The sequence below is a fragment of the Nuphar pumila genome, chromosome 5, assembly GCF_984573655.1.
Source record: "Nuphar pumila chromosome 5, dmNupPumi1.hap1.1, whole genome shotgun sequence".
NCBI classification, from domain to species: Eukaryota; Viridiplantae; Streptophyta; class Magnoliopsida; order Nymphaeales; family Nymphaeaceae; genus Nuphar; species Nuphar pumila.
In genome coordinates, this window is record NC_143253.1 from 57,206,961 (window position 1) to 57,233,266 (window position 26,306).

Genomic DNA, 26,306 nt, shown 5'->3' on the forward strand with positions numbered 1-26,306 from the left:
ACCAATGAATAAGTCAACCTTTTTAACAATATTGTGAATAGCTGCCCACTTCCCCCCCTCTTACTCCAAGGATGATCTGAAACTCTAAAACCGTTTTGGATTTGGGTCTAGTTCAAAAGACATGATAACAAGGTCAGAACTTGATTTTCCTTCTGCCTAAATAATTGACAGAACGTGCTCGGCGAGCCATGTTTGTGTTGTTTAATTTGCTGAATATCAGCTCATGCCCAAGCTAGACTAATGAGTCTAAGCTGACTGACTATGACCATTACGAGAGCCAGATCTCTCTCTCTCTCTCTCTCTCTCTCTCTCTCTCTCTCATGAGGAGAAACCCTCGCTAGGTACCAACGGGCTCCGCGTGGTTGGTAGGAGCTGTCAGTGCACGTCTCCTTGTGGTGGAACGTTGCAGGTTCAAACCCCAGTGGTACACGTTGAATAAGACTGGTGGGGGTCTGCCTAACCCCAGCTTGCCTTTCGAAAAAAAAAAAACTCTCGCGAGACACTTAATGGGCCCGAGTAGGGTCTACGACCATCCTGACTTACGTGCCCCAACCGTCCAAAAGCTTGGGCACACTTGTGCGCCAATGTACGAACCCACTGAAACTTGCAAAAGCCGAGCTTAGCTGAATAGCTTCTGAGAAATTTACGCACCAACGTAGAAGCCCACTCTTATCTTTTGAGAGAGAGAGAGAGAGAGAGAGAGAGAGAGAGAGAGAGAGAGAGAGAGAGAGAGAGAGAGATTCAATAAGGCAATCTATGTTGAAATTAAATTTATTCCTTTTTGTCAACCATTGTATAAAAACAAATTATGTGATAATCATCTGAATGTATATAATCAACTTGATTTGAGGAAGTTTGTGAACCATTGTACTGAATCCTTGGGATGCCTTGTCAAGTTATTTTTGTAATCCACAAAGTAGAGCCCGAACCTTGAAGTGAAGCCAGCAGCCCACTCCCAATTATCCAAAAGTGACCATACAAAATACCCTTTCACATTACACCCATCTTCCCTGCATTAGTATATACCAAATGTTTTTTCAGAAGAGCATTAGTACCAAATCATTGTCACATTTTGAGAAATTTTCTCATCAAAACCTTGACCTTGTTTGTGGATCTTCTAATCTAGGTCAAGCCTGGCTTGTGCACTTCATCACGTTAGGTTTGATGGAGTTTCTTTTCTTTCTAGGTATACTTAACTGTTTCAAACATACCTAGAAGCTTTTTTCTTTAAGATATGACCATCAGAACCATACCCAACAAGTTAGACTTAACATGTGATTCTGCCATGGTATATTTTTAGCTAAACAAGCCTTTTTTTTTTTTGGACTAGCAAGAAAGCATGTTTTGGATCAAGCAATTTAGATGTTAAGCTAGATATTCTAGAAAATTTCAAATTTTGATGGCCTAGGTTCTGCCAAAATCTCATGACCAGGTCTCTGATAAGCTTGAACATATAGATGGTTGTCATTTTCCAAGATTTGTACACGTGCAATCTTGCACACGTGTGCGTGTGTGCACTGTGTCCTTCACATTTAGGGCATGTGCTACGATCCGCTATGGTGTGTTTAGCCCCCACGAGAATCATTCTCTCACACAATTGAGAGGACTCATGTTGCTCCATTTTCTCATGTTTAAGCAAACATGAGAAAATAAGGCATGAGAGTCTGTTTCCCATTTGCAGTAAGAATTATTCTCATCTGACCCCATATGATTCTGATTCATAAGATTCCATTTCTCATTGGAATCGGACTAAAATGGTAGGCCAAGAAAACGTGTTCTTAATCTAGTGATAGACATCAATTCACTGTAGTATATTCGATCGAACGTTTGAACCCAATTAGCCTAGAATATAATGGGATGGGCTGATGCTGCCTGGCTTAGGCAGGACCAGATCTAGGTGTGGGTCAGATAGCAAGAAGCAGACCTGGTAAAATCTCTATTATTAATATATAGATCGCTCGAACTCGGGTCAAGCTTATAAGCTTAAAAATCAGACTTGAGTCCATATCAACCATGGTAATTTTGTGGATCAAACGGCCAGGTAGCTATGAGACACTAGGTCCAGAGTTACCTAACATTGTCCAAGACCACCCCAGATCAAAACGTATGAAATACAAGTAGACCATTGCTTCATATTAAAGAACTTACTTAATTGAAGCGAGCAGGTTTGTGAGATAATCATTATGGTATTTGATCCTTTTCTCATCCTTGAGTGCTTGCTTGATGGGGATCAAGGGGTTGTTTGCATCATCCATCCCTGTAACACAACGGTTGATGTCATTAGACAAACATAGTGCTATGGAAGCGACACATTCTTTGATATTCTTAACCGAAAAAATTAGGGACGATACAATTGGGCTAAGGGTCAACAACACAGTGCTTTGTGGTTAGGACTGGTAAGTGAATCTAGCTGCTTGCTACTTGACTAAGTTGGGCTCCACAAAGAGCTCATTCTGGCTCAAGTAGGATCAATTTGGTTCAACAGGCATATGTGACGACTCCATCACATTCAATCAGTCAAGTCTGATGGAGCAAAGGCTGCTCTACTCAGGTAGGCTCATACATAATACATACACATAACGCGTACATACATTGTAATGCCCATAATTTTTTGAGAAAATTTCTTGAATTTTCACATTTTTCTTTATTGAATTTTATATAAAAAATTTTAAATTTTGGTAGGCACTGTGTTGTAGGATTTAGAAAAAAATCCAAGTATGAAGAAAATACCCCTATTTGCCCTCTTTTTGTTTTTTCGAATCTCTCTTTATCTTCTCCAAGAAATTCCTCTTCTCATTTTTTTCATACCAAACCCTTGGTGTTTTCAACATTGGATCAGCAAGGGAGGCATCCACGATCATGTGAGGAGCGTAAGAAGGTCGTGGGTGAGGCCGTCATTCATGCCAGATGGCCGATTTGTATTAGAAGAGCAATCTACACACGTATGATCGATTTTTCGTTAAAAAGGTAGGAAAGTTCTAAGTTCTATACGTAAAACAAAATTCATGGGTATGAATTATTTTGATTTTTCATAAGTACAAACCCTAAATCTTGTCTCCCATATGTGGGTTTGGTTTAGGGCCATTGATGCATGTGATGAAAAGAGGTTTTAGAAAGAAAACCCTTCTAAAAATAATTTTCTCAAGAAAATTGATTCCTCATAAAATAAAACTGTCAAAACTGCAAAATACACATGTTACTCAGTTATTTTTCTATAAAATTCGATTTAGATTAGTAGATTATGTTCATATAGATGTGTTGTAAAAATTAAAGCAATTTCTACAATCTTTTTATAGGAAAGTATCTGTTTAGGTGTTATCGAGTTTCTAAGAAAAAAAATTGATAAGTTTAGTATGTAAAAACCATGATATGTATGATTATTTTTATGCAAATTTTAATTGGAGATCATAGTGTATGTGCATGTGCATATTCTAGAATTATAGAATAATTTTTTTATTTTTGTTTATAGAAAAAAAATAAAAAATATGAATTCGAGTGGCCCATTTTGGTCCCACCTGAATGCATATTCTCGTTATTACGTATTTTTGGCCTAACACCCAACCGATAAATCGCTCGTATCTTACTCGTTTGAAGGAGTTTTGATGAGAGGTTTATTGTATTGAAAAGCAAATTTTTGCATCTATTATAAAATTTTGAGCTTTATTCATAGGCTGAGCACAATTCTGTGATAATCAAAATAGAAAAGTGCAGGTCTATACCAAAACGTTCGTAACTTCCTCATTTAGATGAATTTTTACTAACGGTTTGTAGCATAGAAAAGCTGACAAAATTTTCTTCAAACAGTAAAAAATTAAGCTCTAACCATTAACTAATTTTTTTTTTGTAGTCTCTATAATAGTTGAACAAAGTTAGGTTTTTGCGAGTTTGGATCCGGTTTAGAATCCAACTAGCTAATTATAGCGAAAACTATGCGAATGTGTATATGCTATTTTGAATGAATGTTTAGCTGCTATAAACTGTTAAAATTATGAGTTTACTGAAGGGAATTGAAGTGCTCACTTATAAGACACAAATTGATAAAATTATTAAGGAACAAGCATGCCTTTGTGGCCTATATCGAATGGACAAACCAAAGTGTCCATTATGCATATTGAATGTGATTGTTATATATTATTGAACATGCTGCAATTTTTTGCATATGACTGCCATGTATGTAATTTAAATGATGTAAATGAATAGATGTATCTAATGTTAAATAAACTTTTAATTCCTTGTTATGCATTCATGCTCAATTTTGAAAGGAATGAAACACATGCTAAGATTTCGAACTAAAGGTTTCGAAAATGCATCCTTAGACTCTGAAGTGGCTGAACTTATTGAATGAGACTGTTAAATGGATGTTGTATGTAAAATAAATAATTAAAAGTTAAACATGTAACATAAAATTATTGATACTCACTGGGAGAAGGTAAGTAGTACTAATCTGGCTTCGTGGGTACTGATTTGAGCACAAAAAGTTGCTCCTCCCCAACCAGGAAGATAGGCAAACCTCCACATTTGACTACAATGTGGAGGATACAAAATCTCATGAGTAAAGTCCAATGCATCGGGATGATAGTGTGAGAACTTTTCTCGCTCTTTGTGTCCCTCACCCGTTACTGGCAAATGGTGCCCATCCAGGATAAAATCACTTTTTGATTGAAAACAATGTTTGTGCTGTGGCCCAGACCTAGGAATTCTCCCTGTGTTTGTACCCACAGGGTTTTGAAAACTATAACATAAATGATTGTGCATTAGATAAGCATAACATGCATCATATAATAAAGAAAATTTAATTAAAGATAAGAATTGGTTCATGCATGAGAATCAACTTCTGCATTGGTTAATTTTGTTCATGCAACCTGAAGTATTTTAGTGTGAATGAATGACTGATAAATGTTAAATTCTGCATTATAAGCTTACTTAGACTATTTGCATCATATGTTAAATTTGTTTGTATATAATTTTGTTAAATGCATGAAAATCTAAAGTAGTTCCTGCTTACGTATTTTGAATTACATGTTTGGTATAGCTTTACCTTACTGAAACAAGTTTTGTCTGACTCTATGAATATTAATGTTTTCAGAAAGTGAGTGATCTCATATGCGATGGCGAGAGGTTGCAACGGAGACCAAGCCATACCTTTTTTACACCTACGATGTTTTGAATTGAGAGCATTTTTAATATCTCAAAGACTCTGATATTTGATTTAACTTGATAATGGACATTTATATTTAATTTGGACATGTATGACCATTTGATTCAATTTATAAGTATTTGATTTTTATTAAATGTATATATGAATGTGAATGTTATAAGAAGTAATGTGCCAAGTTTTAGTTCCGATTGATTTTACTCCGCTGCAATTTTATAAAGAGATTTAAATGTATTTACAAAAAAAAAACATGATTTTTAGGATTTAAAAATTGAGGTGTTATATATGCACACACACATATGAGAAATGTATTTACAAAAAAATGTATGCACACACACACATATAAGAAATGTGTTTGTCTGGAGTCTGGACCTTGCAAAAAATCATAGTTGCATTTGTTTTTTTCTCAACTTGTGGTGTATCATAGTTTACTCAATAGAAAACATGTCTTGGATTATTTTTGTTTAGAGGTGTTTTTTGGATAGAAAAAAGTCAAGGGATCATATCACACTTAATCATAAAAATATTCAACATTGAATCAATTTGATATAAAGTTCTTCTGTTTCTTTCTGAAAAAACAAAGATATAAAGGATGTCACAAAAACAAACATATCTACAGGTTTAGACTGATGAAAAAACTGATGCAACCATGATGTCTTGCTGGGACTTAGCAATGGTCATAATAAAAACGGGTCCTAACAAATGCATTCCTCGAGATGAGGAATGCATCTAAGAGAAGTGGGTTGTCCGAGAGTTCGATTTGTTTTCTTGTCCTCTGTTTTTCTTCTCTATTTTTTTTTTTATAATTCTGTTGTTCTCAAACTTGGCCCATTGACAATTTTGCTTAAATATTAACTGAGCTTCATTCAGTAGGCTGAATCCTAATTTGAGATCAAACTAAAGGAGCCCAAAGTTACATACATTTTTGGGTAAATTGACTTGCTCACGAGAAATGAACAGGTATTCTTTTCTTGAATATATAAAATTAACAAGCAACCTTTGACCAAAATAACTGTGATAGTTTGAGATCATCATGGTGCCAATGTAAAGAAGAAAGAAAATGAGCTTGGAAAATGCCACCAAAATATGCTTTAATTATATAATTACCATTTTCTGTGATGATGACAGGAGGGTTCCCGTACTTGTTCTTGATATAATTCATCAGGCTTCTCATCCCTTGAGGCACAATGTAAAGCCATATTGAAGATGCCTGCCATTCCCCCAGTTAGTATGTGCTTAGCTATGTAATATCTCTCTTAATTATAAACATGAAAGCAAGCATTGGCTCTAAAAGGCAATTCTACAGCTGGGAGTTAAGGCCTAGGTGACTTGTGCACAGTTTGGTATGTATGGATCTGGTGCAGAAATGAAACAAATAAGAACAAACATCAGATTTTCAATCATAAATGTGATGAAACTCATAAAAAGTTTAATATTCTAGTCTGGTATGGATGAGAAGATTAAGACAGGCTTTCATAAAAGCATTTACCATGATATGTAAAATTCTATATTACTGGGTAAGTACCTTATCTCCAATGGCTTTCCCATTTTTGAAGGCTGGAGACGCAAAAGCAAAAAGTAAGGAAACAGAGTCAGCACAAGGATGTAATGAGGAAAATGTCAGTTCAGAAGTTTTACATGTACTATCCCCTTCACGAGAAGCATTTTTCATTTAGGAGGCATTTTTTCCCCATTGTTAAGTGCTACTGTGAACAATTATATGGGATTACAGAAAATCATACTGCAGACTGCCATTTTCAACTTTCATCAAGCTGTTAATGCACAAAAGGATTGAGAGCCCTTTGATGTAAAGTGATTTTCTAATTCTAAAAACATACAGTAGAAAAGGGGAATTTGACATCCAAGACCATGCAGGGAAGTTGTTGGCTTCTGCTTCGTATTCAAGTTACTATTACTAATACTTACGTTGAAGCTATAGCAGTACAGAAACAGAAATACTTACGTTGAGTTATGGCACCAGAATCTGCCAATGCATCATGAAGGAGGGTTCCAATTATGTTGGTAGAGTTTTTACTTGCATAATATGTCGTGTAATGATTTATACCAACGAAATCTAAAGACCCTTTAACCAGAGCTGATTCATCTTCTGTGAAGTTTGGTAGCCGGCTTCCTACTCGGCTTCTCATTGAGCTTGGATAATCTCCAGTAAACAGTGGATCCATAAACCTGATGGAGATCAAATGAAAAGAAAAATAGGTCCGCCAATGACTACCAGAAACAAAGGAACACCATCTACACAAAGATCTGAAAAGCTCATCATGTCAATAAAATGATATTCTTACCATCCAAACTGGAAATCTTGTGCTCGTTGTGTTGCTGCAATGTCTTCTGAAGAGTTCGAGATTGACTCATACCACATCACATCCAATGCTATTCCAATTGATCCATTTTGTTGAGTCTGTCATCTCTCATACAATCAGACTAACTTAATTTGCCATAATGAATCTTCTATTGTCACTATTGTTTAATGAAAGCAATGGTCCTTATAAAAGGAAAAATTGTCTATTCATTCTCAAATTGATTCTGGTTGTTTAATAAGCAACTCCTACATAATAAAATTTTAAAGCACTACTGTTGTCCTGCTAAAATTATCTTGAAGAGAAATAAAATCATATATACCTGGGTGTATTCTCAGTCATTTTACTAGTTACTACCCATATTTCACTATTGCAGCCAGCATATTAGTGAGCTACAGCAGCAAGTCATGCACACACACACACACACACACACACACACACACACACACACAGAGAGAGAGAGAGAGGCAAGCAAGCACACATGTTCTGGAGACAATCAAGAAACCTCCCCTCTCAGAGGTTATTACCTTATATTTTCTTCGATAAATATCGGCAACCTTAGCATGTGAGAGCAAGACATTGTGTGCAACAGTGTAAGGTTCAGTAGCTGAGTTCCCTGCACTGCAGAAGAGATGAAGGAGAACAGAGCACCTTCCTGGTGCCTGAAGTCCAACATCATATCCTTGTATTGCAAATGTATGTGGCTCATTAAAGGTGATCCAGTGCTTCACCCTGTCACCGAATTTTTGAAAGCATGTCTCCGCATAGTTTGCGAAGTCATCTCTGAAATCACATAACAACAGAATTAACAAATATTTAATCTATATGAAAACAGTCAGATGTTCCACAAAGCATCCAATGCATGTTCTATATGAAAACAGTCAGATGGCAACAGTTAACCACTGAATATTATAGAGATTAGAGAAAACCATATTGTTCTACAAATATGTCAATCCAAAACTTGACCTGCCACCAACATATAAATCACGCCAACCACCCACTGATGGTGGTCCAAGTAGGCTTCTAGTTCCACACTTCATTATACTGGGTTGCATAACTGAAATTGTTTGTCGGTTCAAATCCCAAAAACTGAAATTGATGCTCCACTACTACAAGGTAATGCAACTGTGCTGCATTGACATAGTTGCAGCATATTCACCAATATGACAATTGGTGAATATGACGGTAAGCCATGCGATGAACGGCATCCAAAATATCATGGTTGAACTACATGTTTTCAGCCGTTCATTTTGCAAATTCTTGACGCCGTTCCTCTAGGGCATCAACGGCTTTGAAAACAAACGTGGGACCATCTAGCAGACGTAGAGTCTTTTTTCGACAGAGAAAGCTGGGTGTTAGTTATACAACCATACCATTTGGGGTTCTAACTTGCAACGTCCCAACACAAGGTGACGTGCACTAACTGCTCCTGCCAGACAATTGGAGCCCCGGTTGGTATCTAGCAGATCTAGAGTCCAACCATGATATTTGGGATGCCGTTCATTGCATGGATGAGCAGCATCAGGGTGACCTCTGATGGATTACCATCAGTCTGACCTGATACACACTCGGAGGAATTCTCAGTCGTTATGATTCCTAGAAATAGAAGTCATGGAAAGTGCAAGGTATAGCCACTAGATGGTACTTCTCACTTTTCCACACAAAATTTTGTATCACGAGATTTTCGTCTAATCCAATAATCTTCTGAAAAAATGAATCATAAAAAACAGTGAATTAATCTTGGCATGCACATGGTAAAACGTGATACTGGATTATGGCGATTAACCTCATAAACGAGTGTATCTCTCTTTCATAGGAAATAAGGCCTCCAAACAAACATATCCATGAGAAATATATAGTAGAACCCACATAATAAATGCACAAAAGCAGTTTTTCTGTCAAAATGGGTTCATACCTCCTCCAAGGGGAAGCACTTTCCCTCCAAAATGACCCTTTGGAAGGAAAGAGGCTTCCCTTAAGTGGGAGTAGTGTAACAAATGCATGTTATTGCACTAAAGGAAAGAGCCCCCTCACCAGCTTAGTGCCTTGTGATTTATGAATCTGACTCCACCAGATTTTCAAACGTGTTATGTCAAAACATTTATTAAGGCTATATACGGAGCACACGTATATAATATGAATCAACTCATAAAAGAACATACATTATTTTGGGGGCTCAAGATTTATCTATCAATTCCACCATATTTTCAAATTTGTTTCGTCAAAGCATATCATTAATAGTACACAACATATGCATATAGTCAGTCTCAACTGATAAAGGAACTCACATTATTTTGGGGCTGAGCCAGCCTGAATACTTGTCGTTTAAGGCTTGGGGAAGATCCCAGTGGTACAATGTCGCATATGGTTCAATTCCTGCAATTTCCAATGTTCCCCAATAATTAACATGAAATTGATCTCTTTTGTAGTGACTACCTAATGTTTCTCACGTCATAGTAGGTGTATTTCTACCTTTGTCCAGTAAAGCATTTATGAGATTATTGTAGTGATCAATCCCAGCCTGATTTATAGAACCGGTGCCATCTGCAAGCAAAAATAAATAAATAAAAACATGGTGAATTTATAAGCTGATGTTCCTGATGGCATAAATGCAGTGGTAGAAGCTGTCAGTGCACGTCTCCTTGTGGTGGAACGTTGTAGGTTCAAAACCCAGCAGTACGTTGAATAATAACCTAACACCAGTTTGCCTTTAAAAGAAAATAAATAGATAAATAATGCAGAGGCATTGATCAGATTTCCTGCTTACTAGGAAAAATACGAGACCACGCAATGGAGAAACGATACGCATCCATTCCCATGTTAGCCATTAATTGTATGTCTTCCTGCATTGCATGCATGTTCACAAAGAGGCATTAGATTTCTCTTCCCCCACCAGTCTTGTGTGAGTGGAAAGACTGTTTTCATGTGTCCCCAAAATATGGTTTTGCCAAAATGTGGTGTAAGGATGGAGTTGCCAAAAATATCTTTTTATAAATTATGTCAGAAATGCCGTGTTGGGGCTGCCTAACTCTATTTCCAATGCAGTGTTTTGGCAACACCAAACAGCCAAGAGCACACTGGCGGGGAAACTGATGTGATTACTGCTCCCAAAGAGGGATGATTATCCTTAGTTTATTAGGAAGCACACTTTGAATTGAGTTGTTTCCATATAAGAATCTTTATATTTCAGTCTTTGTAGTTATTGATTTTTGAAGGGCTTGAAAAAATGGTTTACAATCAAGTTCAGGGTCTCAAATGTTTTTTTTTTAACTGGAAAAACCACCCCAAGTGCAGAGACCTAGCTGCACTGGCTCAACCTGCCATACTTACTGTCATTGTTCTGTCAGCATAAAACTCCGAGGGCTTATCCTTGGGTCCCTTTGATGCCATTCATCTACTAGATGAATGGCACCAACCACTGTGGCTGGAGCCTTCAGAGATGCTTTAAATGCTGTTCATGGAGGACATCAACGGCTCTCAAAATTGTGGAACGCACCATAAAGAATCCTACTGCTACTTAATCCAATGAAAAATAATATGAAAAAAAATATAGGACTCCAATGAAATATCCCTAGGGCCTCAAGTTCTCTTGAGCCACCCCTGCCCACACACCATTGTTGGATAGTTTACTTCTTAGATAGGTTGCACAAAATTTTTCAGAGCCATTGATTTCTTGGTGAACTGCATCTAAAGCACAAAAAGTAAACAGATAAAAAACAAGAAAAAAATGGTGGTGTTTGGGTTGCCGAGCATTCAAGAACCTCCGATGATATTACCACTGACCTGACGTGGTCTCTAAATAGATCTCTCTCTCTCAACTCAAACACAAGAAAAAATGATGGTGTTTGGGTTGCCGAGCATTCAAGCACTAGAGTAAGGCTGTCAATGATGCGGGTACCAGACCCATTAGGGTATACCTGAACCTGCCCAAATAACAATTTGTTTTTTTTTGGATAATCCAAGGGAAGCCACCCATCACCGACCGCACCTTGGCTAGCATCCCGTTGACAGAGCCGGACCAAAGAGGCCAATGAGGCTTGGGCCTCAGGGCTCCTGGGCCCAAAAAAAAATTTAGGGGCCCATTTTTAAGGCCCGAGCTCCCCATAAAAATTTGAGGGGCCCATTTTATTGTTATTTTGATTCTTTAAAAAAAAATCGGAAGCGCTACCCCCGAACTCCTACTATTAATAGGGGGGCCCATTTTTTTTCTCGGCCTCAGGCTCCATAAAACACAGGTACGGCTCTGCCCGTTGATAAAACCCTTAAGGTCCCTTCTGCCCACCGAGAAGTACTCAGCTTCGACCTTGCGACAAGAGACACCACTGGTTTCGAACTTATAATGTGTCGCCCCTACCAGATGAGAGGAGCCCTTGTGGGCTCAAATAACAAATTGTTAACACTGGTGGAGCTGCACCATTTCCGAGGAACCTTCTTTTCTTTTATTCATTTATTTTTCCTCTCTCATTGTTGCATGATATAGGTGAATACCAGATGTATAATGCATCAGCAGGCATCAGGTCTTAGCAAGTAAGCTACTTACAAAACTTCCTTTTGTAGATGAGAACTTTCTTAACCTAAGCAGTTATATGTAATTTTTCAAACTTTAAGCCTGAATTTCTAAATGTGACAAAAGTTGGGCATGTCTTTTGTAAATTATTCTGTTTTTACTTTTCCATGCATAAAGTATGCCCACAGTATTAGGCACAGTGCCAAGACTAGAATCCATTAACCTGATGATCTCAAACCATATGCTCCAACTTGGTGGAATTTTTATAATTACTGCAAAATTTTTCGTGGTATCCCCATGGGAATTTCTAGAAATGCTGGAGATCAGAAACTTGGTCATGCTTAACGTGACAACCAAACGGACCATAACAGATAAGGGGATGAAGGCCGTAGCCAAGCTCAATGTGGTGACCTAAGAAGTAGCGGTTTGCGTACCTTATAACGATGGTATTGATCCACTGTGACATCTCCGTTGCTAAAGTCCAGCACCTTACCTGCATAGGGGCAACGCCTGAATTGTGTTATTAACTTATGATTGATGAAGTTGTAGTTCTCTTGCAAGGATCAATGAGTTAAGAGGCCTGGTAGGGATGCAAACGGTTCGGATCTGGAACAGCTAAATACATGCGGATTCGGCTCGGAATCAGATCCGACACAGCCAAAAATTGCAAAACCTCCATCCTGGAGCCGACCCATTTGCATCCCTAATTACAGGCCACACCGTGGTTGATCCAAATATGAGGCTGAACTTAAAGCAATAGGTTTGAATCCATGATCTTGATCAGAACTAGATCCAGTGAGGTGCAAGGTTAAATCGGGGTCTGAATTTTACATGAAGATACTGGATCCAGTAAAAAATGGCTGAAAACAGCAATTTTCAAATTAAAAAAAGTATAGATGATATAATTCAGATCCCAATTTTATCAACAAAATTATTGATCTGAGCCGTGGGGGGGGGGGGGGGGGGTCTAGCCTTGCACTCAGTTTAGGCAAATGATCTGCTCATGGACCCTGCAGGTCCATCTGTTCACGGCCTTCTTAGAGCACATAAAAAACTCTGAAGCATGAGAAACATCACAATGCTCAACCTAATGCCATAAACGGTTCAGCTCTGATTGGATCCAAGTCTCACCAAGTCTGGTGTATGTGACCATGTTTAACCAGCCTGACCCTTCAGCAGGTCGGGCTACTTGGACTGGACCCCATCACGCCTTAAAATGCCGGCCCAAACCCGGTGTCCACCACTGCCAACGGTGTTGGCATATTGTAAAATAATTAGACATGACATAATATTTGGAAAACAAGTCCTACATAGATCAGATACATGTGCAAAAATGAAAGTTGCTTTCCCAAAATCTTATTTTTGCCGAAGTTAATCCCCAAGGCAATTTTTTTTTCTTTTTCAGTTCTATTTGGAAACTGACAGTTCATATGGGAGTTCGTGCATTTGGTAGATACATGTCCAAACTTCCGGTTTGGTTTGGACTCAGGTGAAACCAGACTTGGATTAGATTTTTGGGTATGGTATCGTACCCAGGTCTAATCGGGTCTACTGTAAGATAAATCATACCCAAACCCGATAACAACTACATGAACCAGACCCGGTAAAATAATAATTTTATCATTTTTTATATTGAAAAATTGCGGGTCTTAATTGGAACTTGTGTCGGGCCCAGGTCTGGTATAAAATTTTACAAACTATACCTGGGTCCATGTATTAATTGGACCTTCGAGTCCGGACTTGGGTCTTAATTGGGTTTTCTTATTTGTCATAATACCCAGACTCTATAGGGTTTGGTTCGGATTGGGTCCGGGTAAACCTGACCCGTGCCTCTTTATATTTACACTAAAGAGTAAAAAGTGGATTTGGTAGCTACCACCTCTGGGAGGTATTGGGCAGTTACCACTTTTCCAATACACGTGTTATTTTTAAAAAGAGAAAATTCCACTTTCTGGAAACTGCCAAACAGAGGCTTATCCTTACCATTATCCAATCTTCCTTAAATTGTATCAGATGATAATAGCGCCCTTTTCTTTCTCGCCAAGGTAAATGAGGCTTGGGTGGCTTGCAATGGGATGAAAACACTGTTTCAGTGTTGCTAAAATATAGTTTTGCCAATGTGTGTTGTTGAGAGATGGAGTTGTCAAAAACATATTGTGAAAGGAGCTTAAATGTGGCAACCCATTGTTTCAGCAGCGCCACTGCTCCCAAACAGCAAGACAGTATGAAAGCATGACAGAAACCACAAAACAACCACCGATTTAGGGATGGCAGTGGACTGGGGTGGGGGACAAGGTCTCCACCCCCGCCCCATCTCAAAATCCGAACCTCCATCCCCGCCTCCATCCTGGCACGGGGATGAATATTAACCTCCACCCCCCATCTCCGGTTCAAACGGGGGCGAGGCAGGGTGGGGCCCGTTTTCCCTTAGTTTATAGTCATCCCTTAAAGGATTGGGGACGGTACGAGGCGGGGTGGGGGCTTGGCGGGGATTGGGACGGGGACAGGGCGGAACGGGGAAAAGCGTAAGTCCATCCCCACACGGGGATAGATTTTAACCTTCATCCCCTATCCAAAGGGGGCGAGGCAGGGCGTCCACTGCCATCCCTACACCGATTCAAGGCTCCCAAACATAGCCTAAGTGTTCTTCAACTCCAAAAGGCAATATGCGATACTAAAAGGAAAACAAGTATGCAGATGATGAATGCTAATACTAGGTCTCCATTTGGCAGTTCCCACCAAACCCATGGTTAATTAAAAAAAAATCAGAAATATGAGACCTGTTTTTGGAAATCTGCAAAAGGGTGATCCCTAATTGAAATTTTCCCTTTTGGAAAATGATTAGTGTAGGAAAAACGGAAGAAAAAATGAATCAGGCGAATGAAAACAGCAGCTGCAAATTACCAAAAGAATGAGAGAATTTGTCCCACACGGTCATTCCTCTTCCATCTTCCTTATAAGCTCCTTCATACTGCAAAGTAAAAAGGAAAAAAAAAATAACGGCTAAATCACCGTTTGAGATGTTAGCAAGTTTTCACTAAATAACCTATAGAAATCGCATCCGCATGCTAAACAGCTAATGAAGTCTGCTGGATAGTATGGTACTGTCAATTGTACCAAATGCAGCAATTTTGCAGGTCACAATTGAAAGAAACTACCAAGGGCTTGGTTTGCAGGTCACAATTGATTAGAACTCGGGAACTGTGATTCTTAGGATCATGGCTGACTGTCAATGGATCCATTATCCGGTCCATTACGGTGTACCCAAAACCGCCCAAATAACTAATTGTGGGATTAAGGTTGAGATTTTGTCAGGTCATGCAAGAAAATGGAATCCCAAATCCATGTCCATATAACTTAAGCAGCTTAATTATATTGACTAAAAATACATGTAGAATACTTGGGTCAAGCAAGGTCAAGTCAGATATCTAAGAAAAATCAGAACTTAAACCCGACCCACATATTTCTTGAGTTGGGTTCGGGTCGACCCAATTAATATTCTGGCTGATACGCATTTTATATGCCCATACCCAGGTGTTGGAGTCCAGGTTGGTTAGACTGGTAGCTAGAGTCGAGTACCCAATACAAACCTGACGTGTTGAAGATCTACAGTGACAATCATTATTGGTTTAGGAGAGCAGTGACCATCATCACCATCACCATCACCATCACCATCACCATCATGGGGTCAATAAGAGGCCGTTTGTTTTTTCAATGGGCAAGGGGATCTAAGGATTTTACCAACTAGAGGCCAGCCTACGTGGGGGGACACATGGGGCCGGGCATACTCATATTTAATGAGTGTGTCCCCAACAAATGTCCAAACAACGAGTAAGGTGGCAGACCCACATCACCAGCAAGGGGATGCAATAGCGTGTGTTTTTTAATTACCATTATGCATGAATCGATGAATATTGTGTGATTTGATTTTTGTTAGAATATTAAATTTTTTTTATTAATTAACATATATGTATAATTTTTTGTAAGATTTTTGTGTATTTTTTTAATTATCATTAGGCATAAATTCATGAATATTGCATGATTTTATTTCAGTTAGAATATTAAGAGCTTTTTTATCAATTAGCATAAATTCATAATTGTGATGTTTATAAAAGTTAGGGTTTTGTTTTGTTTTTTCTAGAATGACATAAATGTTTAATTAAGGATTTAAGATTTTTGTGTTTTTAAAATTATTATTGGGCATGAATCCATGAATATTGTGTGATTTGATTTTGATTAGAATATTAAGAATTTTTTATTAGTAAACATAAATGCATAATCTATAATGTTTGTAGGAATTAAAAATTTGATTTGGTTGTTTTAGAATGACATAAATGTTTAGTTGTGGTTTTAGGGGGTTTTTGTGTTTTTTTTAATTACCATTAAGCATGAATCCATGAATATTGCTTAATTTGATTTTGGTTAGAATATTAAGGTTTTTTTAACAGTTAGCATAAATACATAATTTATGAAGCTTTGTAGGATTAGAGATTTGATTTTTTTTTCAAGTTGCGAATTAGTATAGTTTATTAGTAATTATTTTTTCTTTTACTTTCTATGTGTGCCCACCCTAGTTTAGAATCCCTTGATTCAAATGCCCCTAGATGAACCGACATGATCTCACCACTAACAACACCATCAACTCTATACTTTTTGTTATGCTTGGTTCATTAGATACGAGTGCAAACAACAATCTTACTTAAAGAACCACATCTATAGTGAACTACACATGCTATCTAATTGGAAAAACTATATTTTTTTAGATCTTTTTAGACTTTTTTTATAGATCTATTCCTGTAGACATGTTTTTTCATGGCTTGTCTAGCATAAACCAAAATTTGGATAATGAGATTATGATGTATTCAAGTGTTTCAAGAGCTTAATCAACAGTCCGCAATGCACCAAAATGTCAACAATCTTGTATCCTAAATCATTGTAGATGGCTTCAAGGGATAAAGTTTTGGTTGTTTGCTTAATCTAAATTATATTTGTATTCTCTATCACTTTAGATTTAAGAAAAAATAAAAAATAAAAACTCATGAAAATTTCGGTTCACACTCTAGTGCTCATATTTCTAGTTCTCATATTCTAGTGTGTGTGTCTATATATATATATATATATATATATATATATATATATATATATATATATATATATATATATATATATATATATATATATATATATATATATATATATGTGTGTGTGTGTGTGTGTGTGTGAAAAAATATATGGTGGTTATGTACCATAATACCATATGGCAGTATACACTTTTGTTTGTGTAGATCTAGCACTCAAATGGTAGATCTAACCATACAGATGAGTTTAGCATGGTTTGTTTACTATGTTACAAGGTTTTGTCATGTTTGATACATTATAAAATTATATTTTCAAGATGGCAAAAAATCAACGGCTCACAATTTATGAAAATAAGGGTGGTTGAAAAATTGTATAAAAGATCATATTTCAGTAATTTTAACACATGAATACAGTAAAAAGGGCATGCTAAGCATGATCCAAAGTTAGATTTTGCATTTGGAGCTTAGATATATGAAAATCAAGTGTATGTTATGATGGTACAATACCACCCTAGAAGCTATATATATTGCGTGTGTGCCAAGGATTCCTTTCACAAACTAAAGCTCACCACTCTTTTTTTTCTCATAATGGTGGAAAAACCACCTTGCTAGCTAAGCTCGTATCCGAAACCTTCTCCTTGCACATTAGAGAATACACTAGGATTTGACATTGCAAGAAGGGACATGCATTCGTGGGTTTCAAACTAGTAACATCCCATCAACTTGGTGACGTTCATGAGTTGTCGTCCTTACCAGATGAGTGAAGCTTTATGGCATATCTTTGATCATGTAAATACGGGTTAATATTTTGTATTAATGAAGATACGAAACTATTGAGTAGAAATCACCTACCCTTCATTTTTTTTTTAGATTTTTTTCGTAGATCCAACCTATTTATGTGCGCTACTAGCTATGTTTGTTTAGTAGAAAATAGGTTTTGAATTACATGATTGTGGCATGTAAATATGCTTTTCAAAAGCATTAAAAATCAATGGCCTTCGATGTACCAAAATTTTATGACTTAAAAAGTGGCATTTTTACATTAAAAAACCACGATCCAAGGTTTGATCCTTAGCAAACGAACCATGCTTAATACATCTGTGCTTAGAATGAGTTGATAAAGTTTGAAACTATGATTTCTACCTCAATAATTCCGTACCTTCGTTAGTACCAAACATAAACGCTGTATGAATAGTTGCTTAGAGAAGAAAACGCTAAAAAGTTCAAACAAATCTAATATGGCACGTATGCCCCCAAAGCACAGCTGTTTCAGTCAATTCCACAATACGTGCCGGCAAAGCTGCTACCAGAATGCCGTTGTGGTCGCTAAGCAAACGGAGCACATACTGGATGAACATGCAATCTTCTCCACAGTGAAAATGAAAATGGAGCAAGATGGAAAACTTTACCATTCCAAAACTTTTCCTAATATGATGCCCACAAAAGCTAAGGAGGATCAGGTGCAATGTGATTGCATACTTTCAGTGTGCTGCTGCACCTGATCACTCTCTATCTTTGGGATACAACCTGTCATCTGCTGGGCCAACAGCACATGGTGGGTGATCAAATGCAGCAGCACACCAAAAGTGTGCAATCACATTGCACCTGTTCTTCCCTCCACAAAAGCTCTGAGTGAGTCGTAAATATCACCAGATCGAAGAGACATGATAAGTTTGAAACCTATAGGTGCAAGTCCCTTGCTGCAAGGCCGAAGTTGGGGGATACTCTTTTATTGGCAAGAGGGATCTGGGGCTTTTACACTAATGAGTTTGCCAGGGAACGAGGCAGTTTTTCCATTTATATATCCAATTAAAATAAAAAACTCCCATCACAAAGAAAAACAAGAAAAGGAGAGGTGATGTGATTTCTGATCTCCAAGATTCCTGTTAAGAACTAAGGATTACATGAAGTAGAAGATAAAGAGATTGAAAATTCACCTGATAGGCAGAGGAAGCGGTTCCAAACACAAACCCTTCTGGGAAACTGCCTCTGTTGATGTCCGAAGTGCCAAAAGAAAAGCCTTGAATGATTAAAACAATCACCAGGAGTGCACCAATTTGACTGCCATTTCTGTACCCCATGCTACAAGTGAAGGAAGCCTATTTTGGAGAGAGAGAGAGAGAGAGAGAGAGAGAGAGAGATTATTGTTATTTTGGTTTGATGTCAATGTGTATAAATGGAGGAGGGTGAGAGTTGCTGGTTAGTGGGAGTGGGTCCCAGGGTGAGTTGCAATCGTTGGGTACTGGAATTACTCATTTCACACTCTTTGTTTTTCTTTTTTCTTGTATGGTTCTTTATGTCGTGCACTCTACTTTTCATGAATTCACATGTTTGGATTTTCCCAAAAGGGAGGACAGTAGCTCTTCTGGCTTGTTGGCATTAGCTAATAGTTTTCCTATATTGCGACAAAGTGGATGCCGGACGCTCACCCACATGCGTTGTTGGTGGGTTTTGTTGGCATTAGCTCATGGTTTCCTATTGGGATTGGAGTTCAAGGTTATGCTCATAGTTATCGAAAGCTTCTTGCTATATCGAGAAGCTCATTTCTTGGGAAACTCACTTCGAAAGAGGAAAACTCATGGCTTTCGCAAGAAGAATAGACTTTAGAAAAGCTGCTTTCAAAATATGGAAATCTTGATTCTCATTAGTGGAAAGCCCTCTTCTGTTTCGTTTCCCTAATCGATCCTCTTTCGCTTTCTTAATGTTTCCCTCTCGTTTTTGTCACTTCTCAATAGCTTCGTCATATCTATGTAAGTTTTTATTAAAAATTAATACTTTCTTATGACAAGCTTGCCAGTTGGTTTTATATGGTTTTATGTTTGTGTTAATGTCACTTCTTATTTGCTTCTGCCCATGCTTCATATTTCTAACTTTTTTTTCATGTGCTTGCATAATTGCTTGATATAGTTCTCTCCCACTTCCTGCTTCATACTATTTTTCTAACACTCGCTTCTCAGCTTCTGCTTCATGCATAGTTTCTTGTATCAATTTTGTTACTTGATAACTATGGTTATGCCACAAAAAACACCGGCATGAGCTAACTCATGACACGGATTCGATGTGCAAGTTCAAAATATAAAGTAGGACATGTGTCATGAGGTCATGAACATGTTGGATTTTTGAGTCAGATCGAATCTTAGATATGACCCATATTGACCCGGGTACGTACATCAAGGGTCCAAATGATTGTGGTTGTTCATATCATTGCGGGTTACGGTCGTAGGACAGTTATGGAAACCTCCCACCATATCCCACTATAATAAATAGGAGACTCATGGTAGCGTGATTAGTACTACAGATGTCTGTTATCATTTTCTCATCTCGTCTAGGGTTCAAGGGTTCTACTCGCCTTCACCAAAGGTTCATCCAGACCATTCATGGCCGCTTTTGGTAAGTGGTTGTTTTTATCCCTTTGGGCTAACATTAGGTTATAGGAGACCCGGTATCCAATTGGATTGGGTCTGATCCAAAACCTGATTCGAGTGTCCCATTCTGGGTGGACCGGGTTTGGATCTTTTGATTTGGCCCGAGCCCATGGTCTGTTTTGGCAGATCGGGTTAGAATCTATGGATTGGATCAAGTCAAGAACTGAACCCTGTTAACCCTGGAACATAACTGGTTCAGGAACCAATTCAGTCATTCTGGGATCGATTTAGTATATTTTAAAACTGATTTCTAGCTTTTCAGGACCAGTTCATAGTTTCTAGGATCGATTCAGGGATTTTGGAGACCGATTCAGGGGGTTTGGAGACTGGTTCAAGGGTTTGGGAGATTGGTTTAGGGTTTCTAGGACTAGTTCAGTGCTTTATGAGATCGGTTCAATGCTTTTTGGTGCCAGTTGAGGGCTTTCAGTGACCGATTCAGGGTCTTTAAGGGCTCATTCAAGGCCATTTTTAGACTCAATCTCGGGTATTACTTGTAAAAGTATGCTTTTGTCATTTATCTCGTACTTTTATATGGTATTTTTATCATGGAAGGTGACTTTAGCATGATATTATGTTTATTTTATATTGTTTTGAGTTGTTTATGATATTTAAGCATGAGATTATGACTAAATTCAAAGTATATGTGATGTGGCACGCTTCACAATGTGATTATACTTACAGTAAAAGATCTCAATCAACTCACTCTTGCAATCACCAAAGTAATCTGAGTTGTGTTGATTGAGGGTTCCGTGGATGGTATTTGATTGTGTGTGACTTTATGAAGCAATGATTCTACCCAAAGGCAGGTCATTGTGTTACAAATTCACATATGGTATAATAGCAAGTATATACATCAGTCTATTAAGCATGTTCGTACCCATATGTATAGTGTTGAATTGTATCTGGTTACAGGATCTATTAGTTTCACCAATTGAAGTCAATTCTTTGAGAATTAAGGAGGAAAAACAACTTTAAGTATTATTATTTTCACCAAAGTAGAATGATAATGAATCTATTATGCTTACCTTAGAAAAGGTGAATAATAAAGAGTTTCATGTTTGCCCTTTCGATATGAATCTTGCATGAACATTTATTTGATTTTTTTTTTGTTCTTGTTATACCAGGTTCCATGATCATTGACGATTCTAGCAATATTCTCATTTTAGATGAATAATTTTTTTTTTGTTGAAAAAAAATTATGTTGTTCACTTTAGGTTACATGGACTTAGATTTAGTTTTAAGAACTAACGAATTACTTGCTCTCACAGAGCAAAGCACATCCAATGAGAAGGTGACCTCTGAGAAGCGGGAGCACTCAAATAGACCTAGCTTGTTGCTTTTGCAATCATGAGTGTTTAAGAATATTCGAGGCACAATCTCTCACTGTAGGACAGTGAAAGAATTTCTGAGAGACCATTCCCTTAACCTTGTGGAGTGAAGCTCATAGGACAATAGTGCATATATTAAACAAGGTTCCTATTAGGGTTATTCTAAAAACTTCTTATGAGTTATGGATAGGTAAGAGACTTTTATTGTCATATATGCGCATATGGGGATATTCGACTAAAGCTAAATTGTATAACCCACATATAAAAGTCTTTGATCCTAAAACGATGAGTGAATTTTTTATTGGTTTTCCAGAATGATCAAATGGTGTTAAGTTCTATTGTCCATCTCATAGACCACAAATAATGGAAACAAACAAAGCAAGATTTCTTAAAAATAGTTCTATCAGGATAGATGCACCTCAAAGTCTAGAATTTGAAATTATAAGATTCAATTTCTTTACCTACAAAGAAAAAAACCAGTTTTTTTTTATTATTGTCCTTTTGAATGATGTTAGGGAAAATCCATTCAATAACAATCAATCTCAAGTAGAACATGTTGCTGATGAGGATATACAACAACAAGATACAAATGTTTAAATTAAACAATCAATTGTGTTGCACTTGTATGGAGGTCCATGGGGACCAAAAAATTTGCTATTCACCCTAACTATGTGGTATATTTATAAGAGCCCAATGATTTTATAGATATTGATGATGATTTATTAAACTTTGCAAACACCATTGAAAGTGATAGATCAACACATTGGACCAAAGTCATGAAAGAAGACCTTCACTCTATGGCAAAGAACTAAGCATGAAATCTAGTATCTCGACCTGATAGAGTCAAACCTATTGGTTGTAAGTGTGTTTTTAAGATCAAAACAAACTTTAAAGGGCAAGTGCAGAGGTACAAGGCTAGGCTTGTTGCAAAGAGATTCACTCAATTGGAGGGCATTGATTATAAATAACTAAAAAATCACTGAGAATAATCATGACCCTCGTAACTCATTTTTATTTAGAGCTATATCAAATTGATTCTAAAATGACTTTCCTGAATGGAGATCAGAAAGATGAGATATATATGCAACAACTTAAACAATTTAGTTTGCAAATTGTTCGGATGACAAACTATTTGGATGACAAACCCTATTTGTCGATTTGCTAACCTTTTGTTGTCGTCTTATGTCATCTAGCAACTATTTATCATTCGTCTTCTACCGTCCAACAACGTTTTGTCATTTAGCTTTCGCCATCTACAGACCCACGTGTCTGCATGATCGCTGTCTGGCAATGTTTTGTCATTCGACTTTTGTCGTCTGCAGACCCGCATGTCTATAGGATCGTCGTCTGACAACATTTTATAATCCAACTTCTGTCATCCGCATACCCACATATCTACAGACCTGCCATTCGCAGACTCGTGTGCCTACAGTTTTGCTATCTGCTAGGCTTTTGATGTTCGAGGACAGTGTAATCTGTAGACAATGTTGTTCGCTCTGCCTGTAGTCTTGGTAAGTTCTGTTATCTGTTAGATTCTACCATCTGATAGATCGACCGACCGATAGGTTTTGCCATCTGATAGACCTCATTGTTGCATTCTTTTGTTTTCTTATAGATCTTCTGTTTAGTTTTTTTTTACTTATTTATCTGACATATAGGTAATCTTACATTAGACACATGCATAAATATTAGGCTTAGGTCTTATCACATTTTAGAAATACTTACTAAAAAAAATTACATTATATAGAAAATAGGAAAAATATCATCTCCAACAAGCTAGGGTTGATTGAGACCTTTTTTGATTCATTGTATGCTCTTGATACTTTTTTTTATCCCTTCTCTTAAGTTAGAGCTCCTCTTTTATTTTGGTTTTTTAAAAATTTCTTGTCCTATCATTTGGTTCTTCAGATCCCCCCACCAGTACTCTAAAGTTGTTAACTTGGGTATATTGGTGGTGATAGCATTGGAGCAGGATAATCCACATAAGTACCCTTAAGTTGTTAGCTTGGATATATCGGTGTTGACTCAGAAGAGAACCCTAAATCTTAGAACTCGAACAGACCTCACAGATCTATGAATACATTTTTTGAGTAGAACTAGGATACCCACTATTTTTTAAAATCTCTCGTTACTTGTTTGGGTCTGTGTGAACCAATTGCTTGGGGTATAATGAATACCTGATCAAAAACCCAAAAACTCCAAATGTAATCTATCCTAGAAGAATCACCTCTAGAGAATCCCATGTACGGGAAGCCACCCCATATGATACAAAATATTATATTTGATGAGAATTTAGAAGAGAGGAGCCACACTGACATTCCTGATGAGTTTATGGACGATCAAAAAAGGAAAAATGCCATAATGTTTCCCGAGTCTAACTCACATCAGTATCCTCATCGATCTTGTAAAGTCTCTCATGCGGGTTACGAGATGCGTAGTTCTAGCACAAATGAGTCGACCAAAAGATGAATCCTAGAAACCTCATATTTTAAAGCTTGGTTCAAAGAACAACACTCTCACTAGTCTTGTAAAAGTCTTCGTGCAAGTTACGAGACGGATAATTCTAGCACAGGTGAGTCTATAAGGAGACGAACCCTTAAGACCTCACATTTCAAAGCCCAATCTAAAAAAATGATGTGATAGCATAAGACAGTCAAAGCATGAAAATGATGGAGAAAAAATTAAGAGAGATTCAAAAGCAACTAGAACAATAATATGCACGAGCCAATAGAAGGGATAGAAGTGCCCAAGAGTCAGAACGCGAATGAGCATGTGTCAACAGGAAGAACAGGAGAGCCCAAGAGTCAGATTTTGAAAAGGGCTAGAGTCAGTGGGGAGAGTCTCAAGTGTTTGATGTGGAGAAGAGAGTACATAGACCTAGGCTGACCTGTCCAGTCTGAACCATGTCATCTGAATCAAACAAAACAAATTAAATCAATGGAAGACATGGTCCAGTGCCTAAGCTCGAAGATAAGATACATCAACATAGACCAGAGAGAATACTCTGTGGATGACTTCTTGCTGGAGGAATATAATGACGAGGATAATGAGACCTCTCTAAGATTCCTAAAGTTTAGTGGGAATGGAAACCCAAGAACACACATGACTCTGTTCATGAAAAATATGACAAAGTACAAAAAAAATGACAGGTTCTTGATCAATTGGTTCCCTAGAAGTTTAAAGGGAGAGACCCTAAATTGGTTCACCACGCAGAACCTCTAAGACATAATAGAATTTGATTAGATCATAAATATGTTCATCGAGAGGTTCAAATTTAATATAGAGGTCCTCCCCACTATAAGTCAATTGTATGACCTTAAACAAATGAATGGCAAAAACACCCACAATTCATCAATTAGTGGCACTCCATGGCCAGTAGGATGAAGGGGTCGATCTTAGACTCTCATGCACTGGTCATCCTGATTGACAACTTCTCCTAATCTCTACAAAATCTCATCAACATGTCTCAGGTCAAAACCTATGCCGACCTCATAAAAAAGGCTACAACCTTCGAAGTAAGCATAAAAAAGAGAGTGTATGACAGGTTCCTAAAAACTAGTAGGGATGAAACCATCTACAAGATGTCTAACTAGATCCACAACCAAGTCAATGCAATATGGACCTTAGAACGAGGTGAGTGAAGGCTAAACAATCAAATTTAGACCAAGCAAGGCGATCAAGCCCGAAGAGGAGATAGCAAAAAAGACACACCTAAAACGTCAAAAACAACTATATATAGAGGGAACCCAAAATGGACTAAGGACACAATGTTCTCCAAGTTCCAACAAGCCCAGTTAGATATCCTAGATCTCTGGTTAAAGGACGGCTTGGTGAAGTTGCTCGAAGTGTCGAACACTAAGTATTGTCGATACCACAAAGTTGTGGAGCACGACACTAAGGAATGTTTTATCCTTTGGCATGTTATCTAGGATAATATCTAAAGTGGTGACCTCCTCACAAACCAAGAGCAAGAACAATCCCAAGAAAAGGAGGACGTGAACCACAATGAAGAGGAAGAAGTTCAAGCCTATGAGCCCAGAGAAGAATGGTTCTTAAAACAGGTCAGCGAGCATAAAGCATCAACCATTATAGTAGTCTGTATTCTACGAGTCATTTCATATAGTGACAGTCACTGACAACAATCAGTGGTTCCCCAAGTGTGTTATTAAGAGGACATGAAAGTACCAAGAAGATACATCCCACAAGATAAATAAGAAATTTTGGAGATGTCCCATCAGATAATTGTGATTCATTTGGACCCACTTGATGATCACACTAAGGTTTTCCCTCCTGTGTCCTGCAAGAAAGATCACATCCTACAAAAAGATAATCTCTTTGTGCTCTCACTCAGGAAGAAATGTTCGAGAGATAGAGCGAACTAAGTCAAAAAGAACACACCCTTATTTCTTTACCAAATCATCTCTCAACCCAAAAGTGTCAAGCACAAAAAAAGGATATACGATTATCAGTTTAGAGGTCACCCTCAATACAAACA

At 37.6% G+C, this 26,306-nt stretch overlaps 1 protein-coding gene across 1 annotated transcript; it reads right to left on the minus strand.

The window, feature by feature from the left end:
* Window positions 1-835: 835 nt before the first annotated feature.
* Window positions 836-19,139, minus strand: BGLU40 (beta glucosidase 40). The gene is made up of 13 exons (XM_090007453.1): window positions 18,996-19,139; window positions 14,885-14,951; window positions 12,415-12,473; window positions 10,241-10,316; window positions 9,946-10,017; window positions 9,762-9,849; window positions 8,001-8,256; window positions 7,459-7,574; window positions 7,119-7,342; window positions 6,681-6,712; window positions 6,263-6,365; window positions 2,149-2,257; window positions 836-1,010 (listed from the first exon to the last, which is right to left on the minus strand). The coding sequence occupies exons 1-13, from the start codon at window positions 19,137-19,139 to the stop codon at window positions 836-838; spliced, it is 1,521 nt and encodes a 506-aa protein (XP_089863579.1).
* Between the last annotated feature and the right edge of the window lie 7,167 nt (window positions 19,140-26,306).

Bases quoted from the DNA above. Each gene is read 5' to 3' on its own strand.
- BGLU40 (XM_090007453.1), bottom strand. From the start codon at position 19,139: ATGGGGTACAGAAATGGCAGTCAAATTGGTGCACTCCTGGTGATTGTT. The intron at 14,952-18,995 runs GTGAATTTTCAA...TTTACTTTGCAG, and splicing joins CCGCTTCCTCTGCCTATCAG to TATGAAGGAGCTTATAAGGA. The intron at 10,317-12,414 runs GTACGCAAACCG...CATGCAATGCAG, and splicing joins ATCAATACCATCGTTATAAG to GAAGACATACAATTAATGGC.